The sequence below is a fragment of the Corapipo altera genome, unplaced genomic scaffold, assembly GCF_003945725.1.
Source record: "Corapipo altera isolate COAL_440 unplaced genomic scaffold, ASM394572v1 23b, whole genome shotgun sequence".
Taxonomy (NCBI): Eukaryota; Metazoa; Chordata; class Aves; order Passeriformes; family Pipridae; genus Corapipo; species Corapipo altera.
The window spans coordinates 15134947-15162815 of NW_020884885.1; the positions used below are offsets into that span (position 1 = coordinate 15134947).

The following is a 27869-nucleotide window of genomic DNA, read 5'->3' on the forward strand; positions in this document are numbered from 1 at the left end:
GCAGATGTGCCACCATATGAGGCCTCAGAAGCGAAACAAGTGAAGCCATTCCAGGAGGCTGGTTTTAGCCTAGACAGAAACCATGAGTTGGGGGGCAACAACAAAGTGTATGTTTGATGCTGGTGACCTCCAGCTTGATGAGTTAGCAGAGGAGAAATCCTAATTGCTTTAGACTTGCATATCAAGTCACCAATACAGAAGAGACCTTTAGAAAACTGCACATGCAACCCACCTTCCACAGTCCCACTGCTCTCCTTTTTTAATGCTTACAAGTAGCTAGACAAAAAAACAGAGCCACCAAAGCTGCCAAATCTTTACAGCTGGGTTTCAATGTACAAGCTAGAAAACACGCCTTGACTTTCAGAGGCCAGGCTCCAGCCCAGGTTTTGGGATTTTTAATGTCTAAACTGAGCCAGTATGAGACAAAACCATTGGGACGCAAAGAAAAACCTACTTCACATTTCTCCAGCTTAAACTGCACTTTGAGCACTATTGAGATAGGACAAGGGGTAATGGATTTAAACTAACAGATGGTAGATCGAGACTAAAAATAAGGAAGAATTTTTTTATGATGAGGTGGTGAAACACTCGAGCAGGCTGTCCAGGGAGGTGGCAGACGCCACATCACTGAAAACATTCAAGATCAGGTTGGATGGGGCTCTGAGCAACCTGATCTAGTTGAAAATGTCCCTGCTCATTGCAGGGGGCTTGGATCAGATGACTTTTAAAGTTCCCTTCAAACCCAAATCATTCCATGATTCTACAGCAAACAAAGATCTCCACCTTGTGTGCAGAAACATTCTGAGCTAAGACTCATTCTGGTGCTCAGCCTAACACTAAAAACTCAGTTTCTGCTAAGAAAGTAATTCACACTTGGAAGTGCAGTAACTCAACAACAAAAAAGACAGGCTGTGCTAGTATCTGATGAGGATACCTGGATGTAAACATACCAGAGCTGTGGGAACTGCATCAAGATTCTGAGGAGTACTCACCTTCCTGTAAGAACCTGCTGAGAAGCCACAAAGATTTTTATAGAGGTGGTTTCATTTAGCCATGATCTAGTTGTAATATTCTCACTGTGTCCATGAGAAACTCCCTAAGACTCTTGTAAATAGAGTTGTAACCCAATTCCAACTCTTGTAATTATATCATCCCCACTTAAATTATCCCTGAAGGGTTTTATTTGTTTTTAATAAACCAATCTTCAAAAGTATCTGTTTTCAGAACAGAAAAACTCAAGAGTTTTTTTTTAAAGTAATGTTACTTTTCTCTCCCTTCCCTTCCTACTCTCTCCAACAAATCAGTACTGGAGTCTAATATCTCTTCAGAGAGGAGAATAAAAATCAGTGCAGCTTCACAGACTTCCACTCCACAGAATCTGGTGTCCAACTTTGGGTCTACAAACAGATCCATAGAGACCAAAAGAAAGCAAGCCACAGTGAGTGCAAAGTTCATTCAGAAAATTCCCCATATCTAGGATAAGCAATTATAAGTCTGATGATCATGATTTCTGTTGTGGAAATGGCTCAGGCAATTTAGAAAAAAAATACTGCAGAGCACTAGCAGAACAACTGCAACACTGACCCCTTATGCAGGAAGGCACTTCCTAAAGGCAGAAATTCACTTACATAGACAGGGATAAACTAAAAGGACAATAAATTAAAATGCACTCTTTTCTGGATTTCCCTGTCAAAATGATAAATGTCATTTATCCAAGACACCTAAATGAGGAGGAAAAGAAGTGAGCTGAATCTGAGGTAACGCTCACCTCCTTACTTGGGAGATGGCAGGGAGCCGAGGAGACAGCTCTTATCTTAGTTATCTGGAGCAGAGCTCAAAAGACCACATGCTTAGGTATGTGGTTAGTGACTCACCTGCAATTAAGGCAAAACCTGAGATCCTTATGTAAAGATAAATCTCTGGACTTTGTGGTTGAGGAGCAGTATCTGCCAGACATCTGCTAACAGCTCAAAACAGTTGTGCTGAGAGGTGAACAGTCCCAAGCATCTCAACAGGGTGCAACTTCCCAGCTCTGCTAGGGGATGTTCCCAGCACCTTGTTGCATTGATGCAATACACGAGTGGCTCCTGAAAGATGGAAGAAATCAGAGGTGGGATCCCTTCTGCTCAGGGCAAACCAATTAATAATAATCTTAAAATGCAATACAATTGAGATCCTCAAACATCTTTTCCCCCTCCAGGAAACATGGTGTGAATTTTGTGGCTCATACTTCAAGCTTTCCAAGCAGATGCGGTCCACACGGAAGTACTGCAAAATGCAACCTGATGCTGACAACCAAGTCATCTCACTTCCAAAGCAATCTCTTTGCTCAACATACTCTACTTGCTGAAGTTTTGACCTCAATATTTGAGTTGGGTAAGATTCAGGAAACTCTCTCCAGCCTATTTTGTTCAAACAATGCCTTGGCTCTGTTGCTGCTTGTGTTATCTGTATTTCTTTTCATAGCACTTCCAGTTGATGATGAAGTTGTCTACAAAGTTACCACTTCTAGGGTAAAGATTCCCTCCAAATTCTAAACAGCCGAAGAATTTGAATAAATAATGAAACCAAAACTCAGCAGCTCAGATTCTGAGGTTTACTTATTATCACCCTCACTCAAGATTACATGTAAGCAGGATTAAAGAAAAGCCAACAAATTCAAAGCAAGAGAGAAGCTATCAATATAGTTAAAAAAACAAGAACAAACCTTGAACCATAATTTTGCTACTGGTATGTATGTGTCATTCAAGACACATTAATCACTGAAGAATACTTGCCTAAAAATCAAGTGTTTTCTACTCATTCTTTCAAATGTAGATCTTGGGAGGAAATCTGCAACTGCATGTGCAATAAAGTTTCCAAAATACTAAGAACTCTGTGCTGGTCCTAATTCCAAAAGAAAAACCAAAACAGAGCCTGGTGCTCTAAGCATGAAAGATAATGGGCAATAAGTGGGTCTGCATACCTGGGAGACTGGTAGCATACTGGTCTTAAATTATAGAAGCAGTACTCTGGAAGATGATCAGTATCTTCTCAGACATGTCCATGCTTTCAGTGAGCTCTTCAAAGCTCCCATAATTGGAATACCAACGTGGAGGTAATTTGCTTCAGCCCCAAAAGCCCATTTGCTTGCTTCTGAACCAGCAGGGACAGGAATGAAAACAGAAACACAACAAAATATGCCCTTCCAGGGTCCCATTTATTAACTGAATACAAAAATAAGATCATTTAAGTGCAGAGGCACAGTAATCCACTCCGTGGTGAAAAGAGATCTTAGGTTAGCAGTAAACAGGGTTTACAATACCTTGTAAACAGACCTCTTTACAAGCAAGAAGCATACTGAAATATGACACGCACTGGATTAAAAGTTCCCTGTTACAGCAATACTCCAGACTTCTCATCTGGCTGTTTGGGAGCATTTCACAAAAGGTGACAGCATCCTTTGCTCTGTTTTCCAAGGAGCACATGTGAAACAAATGGAACACGAGGAACTTGCAGTGTAACTTCAACTTGCACAGTTGAAGAAGCGCTACAGCATTTTCAGAGGGTGGTAGCTTACCCCTTGTTAGGTTTGTTTTGCAATGAAAAATAATGGCCAAAGCTATTGTGCATTATGAAAATGTTAAAAATTATTCCTCTTTTTATTTTTTTACAGTGACTTGTTGCACAGTTAAATAAAAAATTATTTTTTTTCTTCTTAATACAGTACATGGCATTTCTCCTCAATTGCACTAGAAGTAAATTTGGAAGCACTTTCAATTTGTGTTATAGGCAAATAGGAAGGAAAAACAAGTCAGGCAGACTTTGAAACTCCTTTCCACCTCTCTGCCCACTGTATTATTCCCACCCCTTTACATCTCGGAGTCCACATACATTCCATTGATCAGGTAATCCACTTGTGTGTAATCTTTCTTCTTGTAGCTCTCATAGGCCTGCATGAGGAAAAGAACTATAACAGTTATGAAAAAAAACGTACCAACTAAAAGCACTGCAAGAAGTGAACTTTTATCCACCAAATACTGAGTCAGAGGCTCGGCAGCAATGAGAAGATACTCATTGTCTTTGTCCTGAGTTTCTGTGAGGTCCAAAGCTGTTGTTTTGGGTGCCTCTGTTGGAGCCATGGTTGTTGAAAAGATGTCAGATGTTGACTTTATCTCGTGCCCAGTCGTAGTTTCTACTGTAGAGGCTGTAGTTAAAACCATGGCACCTCTTGTGGAGCCCAGAAGAGAAGTTGATTCACTCAAGGATCCTGTGTTTGTACTTGCTTCTGGCTTTAGATCTGGCAGTGTGCTGACATGCAGTGGATTCACAGAGTGAGAACTCTCCAAGGGTTTGAGTGTCATGGCATGACTGGAAGCAGCGGAAGATGTTCTCGCATCCTGTGGGATGAGGGTGGTCAACGTTGTGGTCACTGTCTTCAGGTCAGCTCTAGCAGTGGTGGGGCTGTTAGAGTGGGGAGCACTGGTGGTGGTGGTGGTAGCTGGGTTAGACTGCTCTGTTTGAGTACCTGCCTTAGAAGTACCAGTGAGGGGAGCAGAAGTAGAAGTGGGGGACAATACTGAGACAGAGCTACTATTTCCTGATTTTTGGCTGGTGACTACAATCTGGGTGACATGGCTGGAAGTGGAAGAAAAGATGTTACCAGAAGTGGGAGAAAAGGCAGTGGATTGCATGGTTTTAGCAATGGTATCAGAACCTCCAGGGGCGTTTGAAGCTTTGGCAGTTGTTTCATAAGTGGTAATGAAGACACTTCCATTTGTAATGTTTGTTGTTACAGCTGGGGCAGTAGGGGTGGTAGCACTGCTTGCAATTGATTTGCTTGTATTTGCTGTGACATTTCCATTCTCAAACCCAAGCAAATGCCTCAAATGAATTTTGCGAGTTTGAGCAGTTGAGGAAAACAGGTTTTCCACACTGTGTTGGTCAACCTGTGCATTCAGCATCCTCTCCTTTTTCTGTGGATAGCTTTGGTGGGGAAACAGGACTGTTTCCCATTTCCTGCTGACAATTTCTTCAAAAAGACAAAAACAATGAGTTTTGTAAGAATAAAACTCTCAAGCTCAAATCTAACCTCAACCCCCCAACATGCACACCACAACACATATTCTGCAGTAGACATAGTACAACTGGAATAAATCAGTCCTGAATTCAACAAGAACATGAAGACTCAGCCCCCCTGCCCTGTCTTTATTGCACATAATCCCTTTGAGGATTTTTGGTTTGGTTCCGTTTTTTTTACTACAGACCTCTAGTATTTACCCAACCAGGAAATTAATTTCACAAAAGGGGAGTAATCAAGTAGAGAGCTACAATGCAGAAGCACATTATCAACAGGAGCAGCAATACAAATGTCAGCTCCTGAGAAGAAGACTCATGCTTTCAAAGTTACACATCATTGACAAAGCCTTTGGGCTTAGACTCATAATTTTCACCTCTCAAAACTGGGCAGAAATTCCCACTTACACCTCCCCACATCAGGATAATTTCCTTCACACCTAGTGAGCTAGATTTATAGTGACATAAACCCCATCTGCTTATCACAGGTCTGGTTGGTATGTTGCAGAGAAACCTTTGCCAACCCAAAAGAACCATGAACAAACTCTTCTTTAAACTTGGGCACAATGATTTCTTGAAACATACTTTAAGAGGTTGGTTCCTCAATTATGAATAAGCTCCATTTTGTTATTGTGTCACTTAATTAAAATTCAATACCCTGGCACTGGAAAGTCACCATGAGCAATTGCTGCTCTGATTATAGAAGCAGCCTGTTGACTCTGGAACAAAATTCTGGCAATCTGAGAGAAAAACAATGCCAAGACATTTTCCTTTCTCTGAAAAAAATATAAATACATCTGTTATGACTTTATTTTCACAAGGACAGCGTGTGGCATGCAAATGGCTTGAATGAGTGATGTCTTCAACATGGAAACAAACTGTTACTCGGTAACAGTTACAAAAGTTATTCAAAGACGCAGCCTGCACATGCAGGTGCCAGAAACCTTAGGTCGTGGTTATTCCAATCAACTCTACCTACAGAATTATCCTACAGGCATTTCACAATCCGTCTCCCTCAGCTGAAAGCCTATAAAGTCTAAACATAGGCATTTAAAGCAAAAGAACCAGGATCCTGGATTCACTAGGAACCTGAAACATGGCTTTACCTCCAAGTAGATCTTTGATGTCTTGTTCTCCAGCATTTTGGCACACACTCAGCTGGTGACACCACAAGAAGATGCAGTGGTTCTGGTAGGGCATAGACCAATTACAGTAACGGTTTCCTGAAAACAGCAGAGAAAATGCATTGCTACACAAAACATACCAAACATGCTGCTTCATAGCTTTAATTAAAGAATTGGAACAAACAAACAAACAAACAAACACAAAACCACAAAAAAAACCCCAAACCCACACAATAACTAGAAGGTCTGGCCTTAAAAGGATCCTGACTCAGCCTTGGCGAAAATAACTGGAAAGCCAATGAAATCAATATAGGAGCTGCAGCCTACCTACTGCTTGTCTTCTGGTACCAACATCTCCTAACAACAGCAATTCACTCACCCAGGCAGGGACAAAGAAAGTGCACTACAGTTTGTTCTCATGTAAATGCTAGCATTCATCTACACTGAGGGAAAAAGAATAAATGAGCCAAAACTGAGTAGACATCCATCTCATCACTCGTAGGAGACAGTTCTCATCTCAGTGCTTGGAGTTACACAGAAATTCACTCTTCATTCTTTGAATAAGGATACCATTAGCCACGGGAGCCATCACAGAAATTGTCTTTTACTCAGTCAAATCCCATCACAAGCTAAATAAACTCATCACAGCAAGAACTTGCTTTCCTGGCATCCCTTCCAACTCCCTAACTTCTTTCTACATGTCTACGTATACATAACTAAGCTCTGAGGGAAGGAATGAACATCCTCCAACAAATACTGAGGAGGCATTTTAAACACTATGCCCAGTTTTGGGTTCTCTAGCTTACAAGAGTGGTATTGAAAGACTGGAGTGAGTCCAAGGGAGACTATCAGATGTCTGAGGGGCTGAAGCAGATGATTTACAGCAAATCCCAACTCAACATCAAGGGAAAAAGTTAGTTTCTAGCACAAGGGCACTCCAACGCTGGGCTGGGGGGGCCAGAGAGGTCTCTCCATCAGTTCTTGAACAGACAGATCTAAGTTGGAGTTGGACCAGGGAACTTCTAAAGGTCCCTTTTTGCTGTGGTAGCTGCACTTCTTCCACAAGTAACTGATGTTATGTCAGCAAAGGTACAAATTACATCTACGGAAGAGTGCCTAACCAGCTGGGAATGTTAGTTTTCCACTTCTCCAAGCAAGGTAGCTATGAAGACATCTCCCTGTGCAACTGTAGACTACAACTTAAAACTGTAATATCTTAAAAAATAATATCTATTGCTTCTTTACCAACAGTTACATATGTGCAACTATTCTGACAACTAAGCCTCAGGTCTCAGGTCTGTAATGACAGAAAACACAAAAAAAATATTGTTGGGGAAGATGGGAATGGAGAATGAGATCAGTAAAGTTGATCTTAAAACCTAAAGCTAATAACAAAAAAAGACATTTCAGATCCTTCTTTCCAGATGATCTCTCTGCACATACATTTATGTCAAGAGTTTCTATCTTTTCCACCTCCCTTGACACCAGGTAGTGCAACAGACCAGTCATCAAGTAACAAATAGAAATTAAATTGCTTCAGTACATTTAATACAGAATGTAAAACTCGGAAAAGTTTATGCTTTTGGGTTCAGTCTTGAGTGGTTTCCTGAAATGGAACGGGTCACCTAATTCTAGAGGCTCAAACCCTCTGCTCAACAAAGCTAACACTCAACTGGACTTATTTTTTACTAACAGATTAGGAGACAATGAAGTGGTTAAAGTCAGCAACAGGGCCAACCACACAGCCAAGTCATGCTGCAGCCCTGATTGCAGACTAACTAAATTTTTTATGTTTCTCTTCTGGAAAAGGCAGTTGATGACCTTTTCTACCCTATCAAGATATCAGAAGGTTAAGGATGACACGTGCATAGAATTTAGAGATTCTCAGGTGGAACACACCAACATGAAGTGCTACAGACCCTAAGTGTCAGCACAGTCAGTGTGAACATGTCATCTGTCTAGAGTTTACCACCTTAAAAAACAGAACCTGGAGTTTTCACAGCTCTGGTGCCTTGGGAAACAAACTCACCCTTACTTCATGCCCTAAATAAAACAATTTATAAAGGTACTTTGTTTCCACTATGAAGGAATGTCTCATGTTTGAACTACAGCTTTGAAACTCCTTAAAAGCAGCATCTTTATTTAATGTTCCTAACAATCTGAATGTCAGATATTCATCCACCTGAGCCAAGGCCTCATCTTCACCACAACATCACCAGCTTTTTGAGCTTTCACGTGTGGCTAGATAGGATTGAGACCTTCATAAGGACAACTCAAACTCATTTAGAATTTTAATGCTTTTATAATGACATCCCAGAGGTAGTGAGCAGAAGGCTTTCATCTCGCCAGATTTGTTTAACCCTGTGCTCAGTTGCAGGATACAAGCAGTTTCTTCTAAGGCAGGAAAAACATAGCAGGGAACAAAGACTACTCGTTCTAGTGCAGCTGTCTACAAGAGCACTGTTTACTTGCAAACATCTGGCAGAATGGAATAATCACTCTTCAATTCAAGTGACCTAACACTGCTTGCACGCTATCAGTGCACACCAAGAACACATGCATGCTGTTTCTTATAGAAGCTAGAAGGGCCCTGGGAAACAGTTGCTCTGGATTCAATTTAACCAAAGTTGTCAGAAGTTACTTAGCACTACAGCACTGCACAGAGAAGCATAACTGTAAAAGCCCATAAACAACTGGAATTAAGAAAGAAAGTTGTCAGGGGAGCAGTGGAGACCTTCAAGGAACAGAAAACGCAGATGGAATTCCATCTAAGGGACAAGAACCTCACCTGAAGCACCTGGGCTTTGACAAGCCTCCCTGCATTGTTTTTCATCTGTAAGCCTGTTTATTTGCACTACATGGACTCGTCTCCCTTTCAGGACAGAAAACCTGTGTTCACATATAGAGAAGGAAATCAGCAGGAAGAATACGATGGCAGTCCACATCTTCAGGGCTGGCCTTACAGGGAGGCTTCTCTTCCCAGAAGCAATTCTTTCTTATATCAACTTCAGATCCACTGCAATATACCTATTAAAAACAAAACAAAACAAAACAAAACTTTTTATATTCCTATCAGCAGCAATAGAAAAAAAAAAATGTACAAAAGGCAGGCAAGTATCATTACACACCACAAACAAGCATGGACGCAGAGGCAGGAGAGTACAGACCATTCCCAAATTCACAGAGAGGCTCCTTCTTTGGAAAAGGTACTTTGCTCTTCTTCTCTCAGGTCCCAATGAAGAACAGCTTAAGTCAAAAGCCATGGGTACAAAGTCAATCTCAAAGCACACAAGCATATGACAGCACAGATATGATGCCTTTTGACTCATTCTAGGACCCTTAATGTTGTTCCCAGGCTGAGCAGAAGGGTTTACACCAGCTTGAGTACACTGATAATATGGGGAACTATAGTCCTGTCCCTGCCTTTATACGGAGTCAGTCAAAACCAAGCACCAAAGGTTGATTTCTGCTTTGATTTTCCTGCTCATTGCAGACAGCTACAGGAAGCTTTGATTGAAAACAAGCAAAAGCCACTATTTCAGATCTTCCAAGACATTACACAGACACATCAACTGTTATGAAGAAGACTCACACCCACAGCAAGCCTTCATTTCCCCACATAAAACAATAGGCAATGTCTTTCCTTCATTATCAATGCACACACAAGTCTCTGTCCCAATGGAGGTGCTTTTGTCCTTGAAGTCACTGAAGCAGCTCAAGCTGATATCAGAGCAGATCATCGGCTTCTATCTGGATTTACCCTCCTGTTTCTGAGGCTTTTTAAAGCTTTATATGAGCTTCCAAACAGTTCAGCCTGAACCAGACCAATTTTAAGGCTGTGCCCTAAGTAATTTTTAAGGGCAACCCTCTTCCTCATCACTGAAGCAAGCTTTAGTCCTCATCCTGCTGTTATGAAATGTCACAGCCTTCAAAGGGTGTTGAGATTCAATTTTGTGTGACATCTCAAGGATGTATGTGATGACTGCAAAGGCAGCTCACAACACAGAATGAGCAGCATGTGTGAATGGTATAAATATCATAGTGAAGAACATCTAACAGTCATCAGTAATGTGCGTAAGACCCTGATTTAGCCATCCATGCAAGAAGTTTCAGCCTGAGTTCTCAACTCCAGTCCCAACTACACTTGAGAATTTAAGAATCTGACTCAGAGCCTTTTTTCCCCTCCAAGAAAGTCCAAAATAACGTTTATTAGCTTTGACTCACAGATTGCAACATTTTGATGCCTCCTACCATGGAACTTTTGTTTCCAATTTTTCCTTCTTCTATATCCTCAAGCCTCAAAAAGGGCAACAGTTTTAGCTTCAAAATAACCCTGTGTGAAAAGGGGTGAAATATAAACAGATACCCCAAGCTTTGCAGAGGACACACAATATACAGGTCCACATTGGACGGTCAAAGAGCCAAAGACGGGGACAAAATTCGATACTAAAATGCAGTGCCTCAAATTCAGCTTCCCTAGCCACCCTACAAATTCCATAAGGAACTCAGAGTCTCCTTCCTGCCCACTTATTCTAGTAAAGAGAGTTATTTTACCTGTTGAAAATAGATGGAGCATTTCTATATCTTCTGCTTTCCCAGAGAGCAGGGGAGCCCAGACTGACTGGACTGTAGGATACTTGCACTGCTGACCTTAGCTCATGCACCCCTGTTCAGCTTTCTCCTTGGAGCAAGTGTGCACAGCGTCGCACTCGCTTTGTGTGAGCAGGTTTCTCAGTGCAGCCAAAAGTTCACGCTCACGTCATCCCACCTGGCAGCTGGAAATATTTCTAAGTCTGACCTAACAACAGAAGTCTTGGCAAGGAAAGGCAGCTCAGCAGCCCCATCTAGTCCTGTGTACCAGAGACTACACCTGGTGTCCAGCCAGCACCAGCTTCACCAGGGTCTCTCTCCATTTCACACTACACATGCACAGCACAGACTGATTTTGCTCATTCCTTATCACTTGCTCTTCCAAGAGCACCTTAGCAGGAGCTGAATGAATCAGCACAGAAGAGGAGATGACCTGTGCAATACATAAATACAGCCTTGGCAACACACTACACTGGCATCAGCTGCTCAGGAAAGCAGCCCCACGTTTTTTGTCAGGGAATTGGTAATTTATTGGTAATTAATTTGCACTATTCAGCCAAGCTAACTTCAATACTTTTCCTACTGTTCCAAATTACAAGACACTTCTACAAGTTTGCCTTAGCCATTAGCATGCTCTTGCTGTCACTCTTAGCATATATTGCAGATTAACAATTGAAAACTGCAGTTTGACAAGACTGGGAGCAAGTGGGAAAGCAAGGGAAGACATGAAATAACTCTGCCCACAAAAGATTTTTCCTAGAACAGGCAGATCCTTATTGCTGGCAGACAGTAAAAATTCCTTTAACTCACAGCAAGTGAACTGGGTTCTCTCACGGACACTATAGGTACTTTGCCTCAGAACACTGTTTGTCAACCTGCACTCCCACCACAACGTGCCAAAATAACTGCACTTTTTTTGGTGTTCACCAGTCCTAGGTAGATATGCAGAAAGCAGTATTTGACCCACAGAAAATAAAAAAAAAGGAAAAAATACATAATTAATGGTAAATTTTATATTTTAAAGAGTGCAGCTTTTCTTTGCTGTCCTTTTTCAAGGTAAAGGGTTTACAAGAAGCATTATTTTACAGCCTAAGAAGTGAGCCTGAGAATGAACTGCCTGTGCAATAATGTATGCATATACTGTTTTAAATAAACTAGTAAAGAATAACAGCAATGAAAACAAACACTTAACACTTACTAAAGAATTTTTTCCTACCTTTACTAATAATTCTGTAGTTACATTAACCACCCTCAAAGAATAAACATCTTCCATTGCATTTTGAAACTGCAGATATAGTAGCATTATATCTATGAATAAATACTATAATTATTATTATAGTTAAAATCTCAGCATATTAGGACAAATAAAACTGAACCAACCCAAGTACTACAGATATTTGTAAGATTAAATGCTGATCACACTCCGTGTCTTGAAGCTGTTGCGTTAACATAGCTACCTGTCCCCTATCCAAAGAGGTGTTTTGTATCTTCAACCACCTTAATTCACTACAAGTCCTTCCCATCATGGCTGACTTTGGTTCCACTCAACTGCAACGACTCCAGAGGAAAGCAAAACCCCAGTACATGACTCTCACCTCTTCCAAAGTACCTGGTAGCCTTTCTGGATTAGGCCAGCAGTGTTTTAGCCAAGCTCATACACAAGAGATTTGTCTCCCCTTTCTCTCTCAATAAACATGGTCTCTTCAGGGGCCAACTGATAATATCTCCCCTAAGACACTCAATCCAAAATTAGAGGCTTAAAACACTTCTCAGTGTTCTTCAGACAATTATAAAAATCCCTTTAAAGGTTGCAGACTGAGCATGTGAAGTAAACAAACGTAACGCACAGACTGTAAGCGTGTCAGACAAGCAAACAGCTCATTTCCAAGTCAAGCAAGGGGATAACCAGATGCAGTCATACTTTAATGCAGTACAAATGGCACTTGGGATGCTGTATTAAATAGCAGAACCTCCAGCTAGAAGTGGTTTTTTTTGGCCTCTTCCACCTTAGCCAATCCCATACATCCAGAACAAGAGTTACAATTACCCGCAGATCACTTTCCCTGATTTAACAACTGCCTTTTATAATCACAAGCAACAAGCTTTATTTCTGCCTTCCCATCATACTTCTAGCCAGTTGGCTCCACTTGTGCTCAGAGACCCCACTGAACACCCATTCCACACACCTACAACCCAGAACAGCACTAATTAAACCTTCTCCAAATCGTGTTGATCCCCAGAAGAAACCACCCTCTGTCTGGAAAATATGATGGAAGAGATGAATGCTACTGTTCCCATCAGAATTAATTTTGAGATATCGGGGCAAAATTCACACTCTGAGCATGACCTTCTTCACCTGTACAGCATCCCCAAGGGAATTAAAAGTCAAAAAAAATCACAGAAGACAGCAACAAATAAAATGTGGGAAAAGACTATGCTCTGAAAAATGCAAAGTTCACTTTTGTCATCTGTGGCTATAACTTAGCATATATAACTAAAATAACTTTGAGTCAACAACTAAATGACTGGTGACTTTGCAATGTACACACATATCCAGAGGGTACTGCCTGCTGGGTTTCAGAAGAGTTCCTCTCTTCTTGCTGATCTCACAGGGCTCAAGACAAGGAATTTGTACAAATTAAAAAATGCAGAGTATTATTTCAAAGAAAATGATTAGGGTGATGTTTCAAGAGCAGAGAGAAGCCTTTGGAAGATAAATCCCTTGCCTCCATGCCCTCCCAGCCAGACTCAGTTGTTCGTGGTTAAGCAGCTGCAAGGTGCATGCAGGGACTGCACCAGGGTGAAAAGAGAGATGTAGAACTAGACAAAAAAAACCTATGGCAAGAGGGAGTGTGGGTGTTAGAGATCACAGGTACAAAGTGTGCAAAGCAAATCATTTAGAGCAACACATGCTCCTTTGAGCTGTCATGGAAGAGCCAGCAGACACTGCCTCAAAATTCATTCTTACAAGTGTGCATGGACTAGGTATGAAATAAGGTCAAAGAGTAGCAAAGAAATGTTCTAGCTTCAGTATATCAACAGAGCAGGGAAAACAAAAGTGGGATACCTTTTGCAGACAACAATGCTACTTTCCAATCCAACTGAGAAGACATAAGGCCTGTTTCCCACTTGCATTTGCTGCTAAACACTTGATGTGTTGTCAGCCCTCTAAACAAGTGCTGTATTTCTCTCTCTAGAAAAACAGAATTCAACTAGATTTTGCTAAGAAAAGACAAGCACAATTCATTTGGTAAAACAAGGCAAGAATATAGGAGACAGGGAATCTGTGCTGCAATCCTGAGAAGCATTTCACTTCCCAAGCTCTCCAAGACTGAAGATGCACATGAAGAGAAGTCTGGAGACAGAAGGGGCAGCACCAAAGGTACATGAGGCTGACCCAATGTCAGCTGAGCATGACCAGACGAAGTTATATGATTCTCTGAACAGCAGCTTTAGAGCCATTAAGTTCCTTTGGCTCCCCAAGAAAGTTATTGACAGGCTGCAAAGCTGTTTCTACAACGTGTAACGTACTACCAACAATGAAGAATGAAAAGACTGTGAAGCAGAGAAGCATTACAGATTACAGAGGAGAAAATACATTGCTAGATCCCTGGTCTGGACACAGTTCCTTTGACTTCCTAAGATGTCTGCACAGCGTGAAGCATTCCCACTTCCTTGGAAAACCAGGATACAACAATCAAAGGCCCATTTTTTGCCCAAATACTGGCTCTCCATGCCCCCATCATTTCCAGTATTAACAAAATGCTCCTGTAGAAAGATGACTGAGGTGGAAAGTGCACAGTTCCATACTTTCAGAGGGAATTTTGAAGGAAAATGTGCCTAGAAATCATGAGTCCTATCTCGTAGATACATCGGCCAGGCTAGAATGCTGACCAACCAGCTGGATCTGATAAACAACTGGGGCTGATGCGAGAGCAGCAGAGCATTAGAGGATGATCTGCTGCAACAGTAGGACACAAGTTACACATGCTCTGAAATGCAATTCGGAGAAAAAACATTGCCAGCTCAGATCCAGAAGTTCATTTCTTATATTCCCTCTCCTACACAATTCTTCAGTTAACATGGCACAGCTGGCCATGTATTACAGAAGAGCTGGCACATTAGCAGCACACTCCTTGCTGCAGCAGTCAAAATAGGGTATTGGATGGACATAGGTTTGGTCTGCTTCTGCCTTTTCTGATGTTTCTCCCAAAAAAGAGATTTAAAAAATCCTACAAAGCCAAAAAGCCTACACAGACTGCATCACACTAGAATCTGTTAAGGACAACAGCCCAATAAGCAAAATCACCTTAATTAGGCAGCAATAAAGTTATACATCTTCTCCCCTCCTTCAATTTGTAGTGTAGTCTCCATCTATGGTTAAATCTCCCATCAATCTGCATGACACACACCCCACAGGAAAGGTGACTGCAACGCCTACAGCAGCATCTACAAGCTTCAGGGAATGAGCCTGTTTCTCACCCCATCCCACCAGCGAGGAGGCTGGGGATGCACACAAAGTCAGACGGGACACAGCCAGGACAGGTGACCCTGACTGACCCAAGGGATATTGCAGACCGTACAGCATCATGCTCAGCATATAAAGCCAGGGAAACAAGAAGGAAGGGAGGGATGTTTGGAGTGATGGTGTCTGTCTTCCCAAGTCACTGTTACCCATGATGTAGTCCTGCTTTCCTGGGGATGCCTGAACACCTGCCTGCCCATGAGAAGTGGCAAATTAATACCGTGGTTTGCTTTGCTTCCACATGCAGCTTTTGCTTTTCCTACTAACTCTGTCTCAACCCAAGAGTCTTCTCACTTTTACTTTTCCATTTTCCTCCCTCACTCCATGTGGGATTGAGCGAGTGGCTCTGTGGGGCTGAGCTGTGAGCTAGAGTTAAACCACAAATTTAGCTACACTGGGGCTTATGGGTGCCTTTTTGGGGTTAGTTTTGTTTCAAGTATTACCAGCTTTACCCATTTCCATCTTTCTGTGCCTCTGTTCCCACCTGTATTCCTCCCTCAGGTGACAAGGTAGACAGATTATACAGCTGAGGACAGTTCACACTGTCACCATTGAGGCTTCATGGCCACAACACTTTGCCTCTGAGGAAATAAATGTTAAAGCCTAAAACCCCAAACCAGCATCACCCATCCATCATCCTTTCTCCCCCATATTAATGCCATGTGCTGCAGCTCCAATGCTGAGAAATACTACTCAGCAGGACACTTTTCCTGTGAAAAATGATCAGACAGCTATTTGATTTATGAAACTGTGCCTTGTTTTGAAATATCTGAAACAATCTAGTTTTAATATACAGAAAAGTGAACTGCCAAAGGCTAAACTACATAAAGCTGTGAGTGAACAATAAATCTGTCAACAAAAATACCTCCAAGCAATAAAAACATGTACTATGGCTCAACTGCAACCTTCCTGAACCTGAAACAGATAGCAAATTTTCAGACATGGTGTTGTCTCATGGGAACAGGAGATCAAATGTAGGGCATTTCATACCATGTGTTTCAAATTAAACGGCTTTCAACAAGACCCTCAAAGGAACCATCCAGTGGCTCCCACATGAACTCTGCAGCCACTGAGCTAATACAGAGCAAAGCTGATCAAGAAGGGTAAAAGGCAAACTCATGACTTTTCCTAAGTGCCTGCAGAATCAGGCACTCTGCAGCAAGGGTGGTTCATGCTTGCTGACAGATGGCATTAGAAGCTAGAACCACCACAGTGCACATGCACAGGAATAAATTGTGCCTGAGATGCTATTAAATTCAAAACTGACAAGTCTGGAGCTAACAGAAACTTAAACAAGCAGCAACTTCAGCCTGAAGGCACAAGTAACCAAGTGTTACTTTTGGAGCAAGTAAAACTGCCAACATATTTAATTTTGGTCACCCGCCCACCTCCTGCCCTGCAGAATTTTGCCACAGTCAGCAAATTCCTGGCAATACAGATCAAATTAAATTTCACTGAAATGCCATCCTTCACTCCAGATATTTTTGAGAAATCATTATGCTCCTCTATGTGTTCATGTCGTCATAACACTAATTTTAGGTCCGTAGAAACAGAGGACCCATCTCCATCCAGAACACAAGGTTCTGCAACTTTCCTCAGAAATTTAAGCCTCTGCACGGTTTTCAGCAGGGTTACACACAGCAGAGATGGCACCTTATGTTAAAAAAGCATCAGGCAGTACTGTGGGGAGCTCAGAAACTGAAAAGAAGGTTAAGGCAGCCTGGAAACAGCCAAACATGGTCCCAGTGCAATGACTGAAAGGAAACCTGCTCAGCACTAAAAGAACTTGAAGAAAGGAAAGCATTTTTGGCTGTTTCTCCTTTCTGCAAGGAAATAGGATCTTTGTGCATATCCTGAAATACAGAGAATAAATACAAATTAAAAAAAAAAATAATCAAAAGATATGTGCCTCCACCTTCCCTTATCCTCACAACCAAAACATCATCTGGAAGGCTACCAGATTATAGGAGGTTTCTTCTTTTTAAGCAAACAACTCAGGTAAAAAAACAAAGGTAGCTTCATACTAAAGATCTTCCAGGTAAGACGCAGCAAAAAGACACTCCAGCTTATCACAATATGATACTGGGGGCCTTTTCACCACACATAAATCACAAACACATAGCACAAATCAAGAGATTCTTCTTAAAGTCTTCAAGCCAGGAACACATTTATAGTGATACCAAACAAGGTTTGTTGGTGCATGCCTCCTTGCTTTGTGATTTTGACAGCTTGAAAGGGATGGAAATCACAGGGCAAGGCTTAGCCAAGTCTATTTTTTCTAAACAAAATAAAAATCAAATGCAGTAGCAGCTTTCCTAAACCTTGCTGACCTTCCCTGTGGCAGGTTCTTCATAGCCAGTAAGTATTCACCAACATGAATGTAAACCTATGGGTTATCAGAACCTACAGGAAAAACATCCTTCCCTCTCCTTACTTCATGGCAGCATCTGCAGAAGTGCTTCAGCCCAGCTCCTGGGTTTCTTGTCTCCTACATGGCAGCAGGGCAGTAGCTACTTCGTTGTAGGTTCCCTCTTTTCAGTTTCAGGGGAACTCATTCAAGCTTTGAGTCTTGATGCTCAAAAACTGCTAAATAAGTCAAAGTAAAATAAGCTTGGTTTGAGCTCCTCAAAGCTTTTCCAGTACAAATGTCTGTACTAAAGAGCCCCTCATTGATGGAAGAGGGACAGCACAGGCAGTAGCAGGTTCTTCTGAACCTTTCTGAGCTTGATATAGAAGAAAGTCTGTCTTTCTGTCTTCTGCTGATGTCGCTGAGGAGAACCCCAAAACTATTCCATGGGGATACCTGAATCTCACCATCTAACCAAGAGAGATTACAACTACCACAAACATTATGTTTCACTAATGTAACCGAACAGCCAAGTACTTTCAGCACTTAGTGGAAGTACCTTCACAACTTTCCTTTGCCAGTGTGGAGAAATAAAGGCTTCCTCTGCCCTAGAAAACAGTGCTTCTGCCTCCAGCAGCTTCCCAACAAAATCCAGCTTCTGTCTCAGCACTCAGTTTCTCAGGCACCTGAGCCATTTTACAGTAAGGCACTTTCACTTCAATTGCCTGAAATCATATCACAAGGTAAATCTGCCCAATAACGGAGCAGAAAAACTACTGCAGTGAGGATTAGGTGTTCTCAGCATGCATTGGGGGGTTTTGGAGTTGGTTTTGTTTGCCTTTTTTTTTTTTTTATGACAGCCATCTAAGAGGAATTACATGTCACATCCTGCTTAGCAAATCCTCTAGCACTGACATACAAGTACAGAAAACTCTCTAGCTATACAGATGCATATTAACATCTACAACATCAAACAATCTCTAGCCATTTAAACTGCATGCCCACCACTTCAGTCTTTGCTTTTTAAAACACTTTTCTCCAGCAAAAACTTTCCTGGAGATGAGATGAAAATACCAAAATAAATTTGTACAAATATTTACAATTTCTGTCCTTCATCCAGACATCTTTCATGGAGATGAATCACCGTATGAAATCCAGTGTTACAGCTGGATGGCATTCATGATACCTTGCTCAGAACAACTGTAAATGTGAACGCTTGAGTCAGCTGTGTATCACAATCTTGGAGCACGTATTTTAACTCCAGAAGGGACCTCTGCAGGTGTAATGTTACTGATTTACTGCAAACAAATTTGTCACAAGTCATGCAATAACTTAAGAGCTCATTCAGTAGAAAGGTTTGCAGTTTTTAGTCAGTTCCCAAGGGACAGCCTGCCTATACCACAGTTTGCATGACATCTGTTTCAACTTTCAGAGGGGTCAAGGACCAAGTGCAGAACATAACACCCAGAAAGAACTACTTACAAATATTGCCAAAACCTGCAGGGGGAAAAAAAAAAGCAACCAAAACTCACAAAACTCCCCACCTCACCTCACCAGCATTTTCTGTTTATATTTTATTTTGAAACACTTTCATTCAGATATTCCTCATGAAGATGGGTTATCAGCACCAGAAATCCACTTCTGCTACTTCACTGAATATATTTCAGTGCATAAACACATATCCAACTTCTACACATTATGAGATTTTCAAAGCCTAGAAAACCTTGCTCTCTTTCCAATGAGAGAAAAGCAACAAACAGGAATCTATGAATATATGGGATTCAGTTAAAAGCTATTTGCTAAATAGCAAGCAAACAAAACTTCCTGCTTTTGCTTATCAAGTCAGCTGGTAACAAAAGCCACCTGCATCACAGCTCAACTCAAAACTCAAACTCAAGCAGCAAGTGTCCCTGAAGAACATTATCAGCTGTTTCCACATCAGCAGATCTGTCTTTGGCAGTAATTATTCAAACACACAAAGCAGGTGTTTAACTTTATATATGAGAGTAAGTCTAGCAGAACTAGTGGAACCTGTGACCTGCATAAAACTGAGTCATGTAACTGCTGGCAGACTCATGACATTCCATTCCCTTGCTGGCTTCACCAACCAAAATGTGGCCACTAGAGTCAGCTATACCCCAGAATTGTCCGTGATGCATTTCAGCCACAGTACGTGCCAACTCATCTCATGGCCACTACAGCCAGAACACATGGATCCTGTCATTTCTACAACACAAATATAAATGCTGGCAAACCCTTAAAAAAATCATCAGAGATGAAGATAAAATTCATGCCTCAGCAATGTGTGCTTGCCGCCCAGAAAGCCAACTGTATCCTGGGCTGCTGCAAAAGCTGCGTGGCAACAGGTTGAAGGAGGTGATTCTGCCCCTCTACTTTGCTCTGGTGAGACCCTACCTGGAGTGCTGTGTCCAGCATCTCTCCTATGAAGACAGGTTGAGAGAGCTGGGGCTGTTCAGACTGGAGAAGGCTCCAGGGAGACCTCATTGTGCTGTTTCAGTAATTAAAAGGGATTATAAGAAAGAGGGAGAGTAACTTTTTACAGAGGCAGATAGTGAAAGGACAAGGAGAGATTTAGATTAGATGTTAAGAAGAAATTCTTTGCTGTGACAGTGGTGAGGCATGGGCACAGGTTGCTCAGAAAACTTGTGGATGCCCTGGCCCTGGAAGTGTTCAAGGCCAGGTTGGATAGGGACCTGAACAACCTTGTCTAGTGGGTGGCATCACTGTTCATGGTAGGGGGTTTGGAACTAAATGATTTTTAAGGCCCCTTCCAAACCTAACCATTCTATGATTCTATGATCTAGGGAATAAATACTCTTTGCTTGGACATGGAGAATTTCAAGATACCACTGGGCATTTCTCATCCACCAGAAACTCTCTTCCTTAACCCCCTTAATAAGCTAAAATCTCCTGTTTATTGTATGGAAAAAAAAACAGAAAGCTTTTTTTCCACTATGTTCTCCTTTTTTACTTAGATACAGGAATTTAAATCTATATGCTACTGCCAGCAAGACAACATACTGATGATATAAAGTTTCCTCACAAGGACTGATGGTAGAAAGGAGCTTTGCTGAGACGAAAACATCAGCCCAACCTTTGTAATACAGACCAGCCCATGGAACAACAGGGCATCAGTTCAAAAAAAGTGGAGTGCAGGTAAGACAGACCAACCCTCCCTTATCTTATAGGTGTGAGAAGACTGAGTCATTTGCATATAGCTACAGGAACTAGTCAGAGCTGGAAATGAAAATCAAGTCTCTTGAAATCCAGTTTAGTACATAACTACAAGACAGTTTACTTTTCCTATGAAAGCATACGCTTATTAAGTGTGCCATTAAGAGCATCTTAGGAACATCCAGAAATACCTGCTGTGGAGTTTGTCTTTTCTGAAGGATAGGTGGAAGAGGAGTGTTCCTATAACATAAATCGCATACAAATCAAAATAATCAATACTGACATTCAGGGCATGATGTACATTGAGAAATGAGGAAATGAAAAGGTAACACAAACGCATGAAACAGCCTCCTCTCCAATTAATGGTTTGCTTAATCTTAGACAGATCCCAAATATTTCCCCTTAAGCAGTTTGCATTCATAACACTTCTACCTTTTTTTCCTGTTCTTCAATTTATTCCCAGTTCACGAACAGGGATTAATTTTGCCCTCACCCATCTGCACATGCTCAGTTCCTGATGACTTCTACAGAGTTTCTCTCTACTACTTGACTTGTTTTACAGCAGTTTCAAATCTATCCAGAGAGAGCAAAAGGAAAAATAATGATTTTGAGTGTAGAAACTTACCATGCAAACACTTGTAACTGTTTTCTTGCTGCCAGGAATTATTGTGCCTTTAGGGGAAGCAAAAGCCAATAAAAGCCTGGATGCAGTAGGACTACAGCTGAAAGCATAGGAAAAAAATGTGTAAAATATTATTGTATGCAACCAGAGAGACATTTCTCTGAGACTGATAAAGCATTTTCACAAAGAGGTGGAAGAGTGGAAAGGTTTATCCTGCTTTTTAATACAGAGAAGCCAAACAAAAAAAAAGATAGAGGGGAAGAGTCAGCAAAAGAACATGCTTAATCCTATTAAAATTAATGAGATTTCATCCTGGTCTCCACACACAAGTTGTGCTAGGAGTTTAACTTAAGTGGATTTAAAACCAGATTTAGCTAAAGTGCTGCAAAGTCTCCCCAAACCAAACAAATATAAATGCAACCCAAGCATACACGTAAAATTCAATGTAAATTTTATCAAGTCACTCCCCTCCACTTCCACACCTTTTTTTTTTTTTTTTAACAAATCTGAAACCAGGACACCAGGGTACATCAGAAGTACAGGTTCAAGTGTTTTCCTGGACTATTGCATAAGCAGTTCTCCAGGCCTGGTACCAAGTCAGAGTCAGATGGAGTCCACGGAAGGCAATCCCAATACCCTCCTGGGCAGTCATTGTTAGCAGAAGCACTGATAGTTGTGAAGAGGACTTGTTGAACGTCTCAGTAAATTAATAAAAGGCTCTTGCACACAGACAACCTCTCTTCCCTCTTTGTGTACTTAGGGAATAACAGAGGCAGCTGTGGAGGCTTGGACACCCCATAGCCATGTCTGCAGAACACAATTTAGCTGTCCTTTAGAGGACACAGCCTAACTGAGACTCCCCAAGCAAAGGTGACAGGAGCTGTGGCGATGTAGCGAGATAATCCAGGCACACAACTGCAACCTGCACTGACTGTGCAACCTTCCTGCTCAAATGGGGGACCAGCTGGTTCCTCGAGCAGAGTACAAATGGACTGTGGGTCCTGTCACATGCACTGGGGGACAGTCCAGCTGGCTGCAAATAAACAAGTACCCATATCCCTGGCTCTCTGCCCTCTGTTCCTTTCTTCATACCACATTGTCCTACAAGAAAAAAAACAAACAAACAAGCGCCCAGTGTGCTCTCCAAACAGTTGACAAGCTATCATGTAAAACAGGAGGAAAGGATGTGATGGAGAATCCAGACCCCCATGCTGTCAATCCAGAGATCTCACATTCTGCCAAGTGCATTTAAAGACCAGCTTTCCCACCATGGCAATTGCAGCCACTGGGGACAGTGTTTCAGTCCCATTTTGCTTGACAAACACTACAGAGCACCAGCTTGGTATCAGTGCAATAGCATGCCCACCTTTTAGCACTGAAACCCAAGATATGATCCTTGAGGCCATGTCCCAGAACAGCAAAGAAAAATAAAGCCAGCAAAGGCAACAGAAGACTGTCAGAAGTTTTGCACCTATGCTGATGGACATTCAAAATTGCCCTAAGGAAACCTCATTTCAGTGAAATCACAGTAACAGCAAAGCAGAACCCTCAGCTAAATGCTACCCTACACACCAGCAAGGCAATCGTGTGGTTCCACTGAGCTTTAAAACCCACTTCTGCAGTTCTTGCCACTTGCTTTTGTTGGATAAGTTGTTCACAGGAACATGCAGCAATGTCCATGCAAACATTCCTTCAAGAAGGGGGTCCCCATACCATGCTGGGGATAAGTTGTCCTTTCCTGAATGAATTGCTGTACCACAGGCACCTTGGGCACCTTACCTGCACATTGACTGACTTGGATTGCCAGCAGTCAAAAGCTGGAGGAGCTGTGAACAACATTTCCAAAGTGTGCAACCAGGTCCTGCCTGCACCAATTTTCAGCATTATTACTGTCCCTGCAGTGCCAGCAGCATACTTATACCCCACCTATCAATTCACGAGTCCCACTGACTGCTCCAAGTCTAAGCTGTAGAAAGGGAACCAAAAATTACTGGAGGAATGAATGTGTTAAATCCTTGATACCTCTCAGGACTTCTTGGCTTCCCAGTCAACAAGGTCAACAGCCCTTCCACAGCCAAGGAGGTTGGGTATCATTGACAGGTGGGGTATGACAAAGGATTAGACCTGCAGGACAGGCTGGAAGTTGGAAAGGGAAGTAACCCTGATGAGCCAGAGCACACAGTGTCAGATGGCATCCAGCAACAGCACTCACAGCAGGATATTGCCCTCACAGTCCTTTTAAGGGTAGGAGGGAAAAAAGCCACAATTATCACCTACTCTGGTTCCTGGTGCAGCATAAACCATAGAGGTTCATCCAATAATTACTGTGTTAACAGGGGGTGGGAAGGGTATCTCATCTACCACACGAATGGACTTTGTACCAGCTGTGTACATAGGGACAAACATCTCCTTAAGAAAGGCATCCTATCCCAATTTAAATATTTAAAAGGGTAAACGGCCAGCTGGTGTGGATTGTCATTGCTCTGCAAAGGAGTTGTAGCAATGCACAGCAGCTGAGGATCTATGTGCAAGTGTCAGTGAATTGACTGCTTTTTCCTCCAGCTTTCCCAGCACATAATTGCTTTTGGTATTAGAAGTTTGTATCAAACACAAAGCAACAATTAAAAGGCAAGGATAAATCTAAAACATACTGCATTAGCAATGTCTGAACATGCTTATATGTGGCGTCCAGGGACGAGAGAAGAAACCGGTCAGAGCAGATGGATTTGAGCCTGGCTGTTCAGCACTCACACGCAGACAATGCACATCTCCATATGGACACGAGGGACACAAGGCAATGCATGTGCATGACACCCAGCCATCCCCACCACTGCTCTGAGCCATAAGCCCAGCATCACTCGGAACACGCACAGCAGCCAGGATGAAACAGACAGTGCAATACCCCGGTTTGTGGGAACACAGCAGAGCAGCAAGTTCTTTCCTCCTACGTCTAGGTTCCCCCACAAATGTTCACGCAAATATGCTGGCATAAACTCTAGCTGGACTTGCTCAATGGCTCTTTCAGTTTATAAACTGTGTCCAAGTGTGGATGATGACACAAAGAGCACATACTCAGCTAACTATGTGTCAGAGGATGGGGAAACATCAGCAGAACTGTATACTAGGCAAGAAACTCTACCCAAACAAATAGATTCTTCACATTTCCTTCAAGCAAAGTTTTGGACATTTCCAACACGCACTGCTTTAAACAAACATCTCCATTCCTTAATGTCCCTGCAATATTTTCCCTTGAAAATTTAGTCAGTAACACACAACTGAAAAAGTCTGCTAGTATGTTTCTAAGTAGTTACATTAGCTAACCCTGTAATCCAAGGTATGCATCCTGACATTTTAGATACATTATCAGGCATTCAGCATCGATGTTTTTCATCACCATAGCTGGAAATTTTTTTTGCAAATTACTCCCAGAGCCTTCAAAAAGTCTGTGCCAGGAGACTTTCCCTAGGAGGCAGAGGCTTCAGGTTGTATGGATGTGCCAATTAGAATTTCAATAGTAGATAACCAGATGCAAAGTCTGTTTTCTGGCAGATGGGTTTATAAATCCAGCAGAGAATTTGCAATTAAAACAAAATAATAAAGATGTCCTCACCAACATGTTAAGAGGCATGTAGCCTGGAATTTCTCCCAGAAAAGTACTAAAACAATACATGTGTGTATACATACATTTTATATATATATATATATATATAAAACCTAGAACCAAGCAGCAAAAATGCACAGCACATTCTCTAATCTACTACAGACATGAAAGCTAATAAAAATGGATAGATTCCTTCTAAACTATCCACTACCATATAATGGACTGTATTAATCTATATAATAGTGGTTGATTATGGTAGATAGTTTGGATTAATACAAAAATACATGCACTTCAGAGAGAGAAACACTGAATCAACACACATTGCCTAGTTTTCAAAGCTACTGTTCAATCACAAACCCTCTGAGGTCTAAAGGGCACCAAATGCTCACTATCAGTGAGTTTACCTCACTCATCAAGGCTGCATTGCAATTTAGCTTAAAGTGCATAGGATTAGTATTTCTTGGGTTTGTTCCTCCAGTAAGCAGGCAGCTAACTCACTTTATCAGGAAACAGGAGTGGTGTTGCATGACCAAGCCTGGCAGAGATTCAGTCAGCTAACATGCAGGACATCAAGGTACTTCACTTGACAGGATCCTGTAACATGAGTTTTCTTTGCCAATCCTAAAAAACAAAGATTGGGAGACAGAGGGGAAAGTGAAAGGATTTGCTGAATCCATCAGAAGAAGATCCACTGCAATAGGATTTCCCGACAGGATGCTGTATTTGAGAGCTTGCTCAAAGAACAGTATTTATTCTTCCTACCATTTACTGGATTCCAGCTGACACCTTGCTAACATTGCCTAGGGTACAGTTAAACCTTCTGAAAACCTTTACTTAAGGTAGGAAAAGAGGCAAAAGATTTCAGTGCGATACCACACAAAGCAGGATGCCGCTTTCAAGGGTAATCCCAACTGTGCACACTCAACCTTACTCATACAGACGTACGATATATTTACATATCAGTGATGCCACGCGTAAGGGTGGCGTCTCCTAAGGACACCGTACCTTTGAGGTGGTCCACAGGGCCTAAAAATGTTACTCTCAGGCAGCGAGTTACTTGCTGAGTCAATCACCTCTCTTCCCCACAAGGAAACCCAGTTTTCCCGGCTCCCACCTCCCCAGGAACAAAATCATCTACAAGCATCCATACGCCGCAGGGGAGCAGAGCCACCGCTCTCCCCGCTGCTACGGGGGGAAATGCAACTTATCGGAAAATTTATTCGCAACTCCTGTGACAAATTTACTTCCAACTTATGTGGCAGTTCGTGGGAGCGGCTGCGAGGCTCCTGCTCGCCCCTGGGCCGCGGCTACTCGCCGCCCGACCCGCCCCCGCTCCGCGGCCCCCCGGACACCCCCGGCACCGCCGCTCGCCCCGCACCGCGTCCCTCCCGCCCGCGCTCCCCCAGGCCCAGGGCGAGACACCGCCCGGCCGCAACTCACGACGTGGCGGAGCCCGGCGGAGGACGCGGCCGCGGGGCAGGAGAGGCGCTCACCCCGCGCGGCCCCGCGGGCAGGAAAAGGCAGGGAATAGCAAGGATGGGAATGACCCCCGGAGACCCCGACCTCGCCACATGCCACAGCCAAGCCCCGCCCAGGACACGCCCCTCCACCCCCCATTGGCCTGCTCGCCTAGCGCCCCGCCCACTACCGCCATGGCCCCGCCTCCCTCGCGCTGCCCCGCCCCTCGCGTCTCGCCCCGGAAAGGCCCCGGGAAGGCGCCGGGGGCAGAGGGTGGGGCCGGCCGCGGAAGTGACGTGTGCGCGGCCTCTGGGGGACCGGTGCTGTCACCGTGTGAGATTGTGTAGGAATTACCTTGCTGTTGTTATTTTTAAGTTACCGTGAGCGTGCTCCGCAGCTTAGGGTTCGTGGGGTTTTAGGAGTTCGGTCTAGGATACAGCAGTGACAAGCTGCGCTCGCGGGAGGGTATTCTGCTCCTCCTCCTCCTGGGTGTTTCATAGCCCGAACTCCGGCGTCACCCCCTCCGAGTTGTGGAACAGCAGTAGGAGTGGCTTTGTCAAAGCTCCCTTCACTACCAACGCGTTTTGCCCGTGTTTTCGAGGCCAGGGTAGATGGAGCTCTGAGCAACCTGGTCTAGTGGAAAGTGTCCCAGCCCATGGCAGGGGGGTTGGAAAGGGGTGATCCCTAAGGTCCCTTCCAACCCAGGCCATTCTATGATTCATAATCACCACCAAGCAGGAACAAAAGTTAGGAAAATGTACAGGATAACAGCTTCTTGCTACCCTGGACCGTGAAAAACATATATTCCACCATAATCTAGGAATGAATGTTCTCATATACTCTGTGCAAGTCTCCTGATGGCAGTCCACTGATGTAGTGGGTTGACCCTGGCTGGACGCCAGGTATCCACTAAAACCGCTCTCGCACTCCCCTCAGCAACTGGACAGAGGAGAGAAAATATAACGAAGGGTTCATGAGTTAAGGACTGACAGATATCACTTACCAGACTCAAAAACAGACTCAAAGTGGGGATGTTAATTAAATTTATTAGTAACAGAATCAGAACAGGAGAATGAGAAGAAAAATAAATCTTAAAAACACCTTCCCCCACCCCTCCCTCCTTCCAAATTCTACCAACTGGCGCATGGGGACAGGGAATGGGGGTTACAGTCGGTTCGTCACAGGTTGTTTTCTGCTCAGAGGGAGGAGTCCTTCCCCTGCTCCCTTTGGAGTCCTTCCCATGGGAGACAGTCCTTCACGAGCCTCTCCAGCATGAGTCCATCCCACGGGCAACAGTTCTGCATGAACTGCCGCGACATGGGTCTCTTTTCCATGGAGTACAGTCCTTCAGC

General features: G+C 42.9%; 1 protein-coding gene across 5 annotated transcripts; it reads right to left on the reverse strand.

Annotated features, from left to right (window-relative positions):
* Positions 1-3178: 3178 nt before the first annotated feature.
* Positions 3179-26944, reverse strand: LOC113946758 (uncharacterized protein C11orf24 homolog). 5 transcript variants are annotated; one of them, XM_027642495.1, is made up of 7 exons: positions 26500-26638; positions 25558-25680; positions 21462-21558; positions 21028-21076; positions 8968-9206; positions 6162-6278; positions 3179-5011 (listed from the first exon to the last, which is right to left on the reverse strand). In XM_027642495.1, exons 5-7 carry the CDS (start codon positions 9122-9124, stop codon positions 3852-3854), a joined length of 1434 nt encoding a protein of 477 aa, XP_027498296.1. In that variant the 5' UTR covers positions 9125-9206; positions 21028-21076; positions 21462-21558; positions 25558-25680; positions 26500-26638; the 3' UTR covers positions 3179-3851. The 5 variants fall into 5 exon arrangements, with proteins under 5 accessions (XP_027498296.1, XP_027498298.1, XP_027498297.1 ...); XM_027642497.1 differs by lacking the exons at positions 21028-21076; positions 26500-26638 and adding an exon at positions 26872-26944; XM_027642496.1 differs by lacking the exon at positions 21028-21076 and having other exon boundaries at positions 26553-26644.
* Positions 26945-27869: the final 925 nt, after the last annotated feature.

Coding starts and splice junctions, on each gene's coding strand:
- LOC113946758 (XM_027642497.1), bottom strand. CDS start 9,124: ATGTGGACTGCCATCGTATTCTTCCTGCTGATTTCCTTCTCTATATGT. Junction 6,279..8,967: donor TCAAAGCCCAGGTGCTTCAG/GTGAGGTTCTTG, acceptor TGCTGTTTTCAG/GAAACCGTTACTGTAATTGG. Junction 5,012..6,161: donor CATCAAAGATCTACTTGGAG/GTAAAGCCATGT, acceptor GTCTTTTTGAAG/AAATTGTCAGCAGGAAATGG.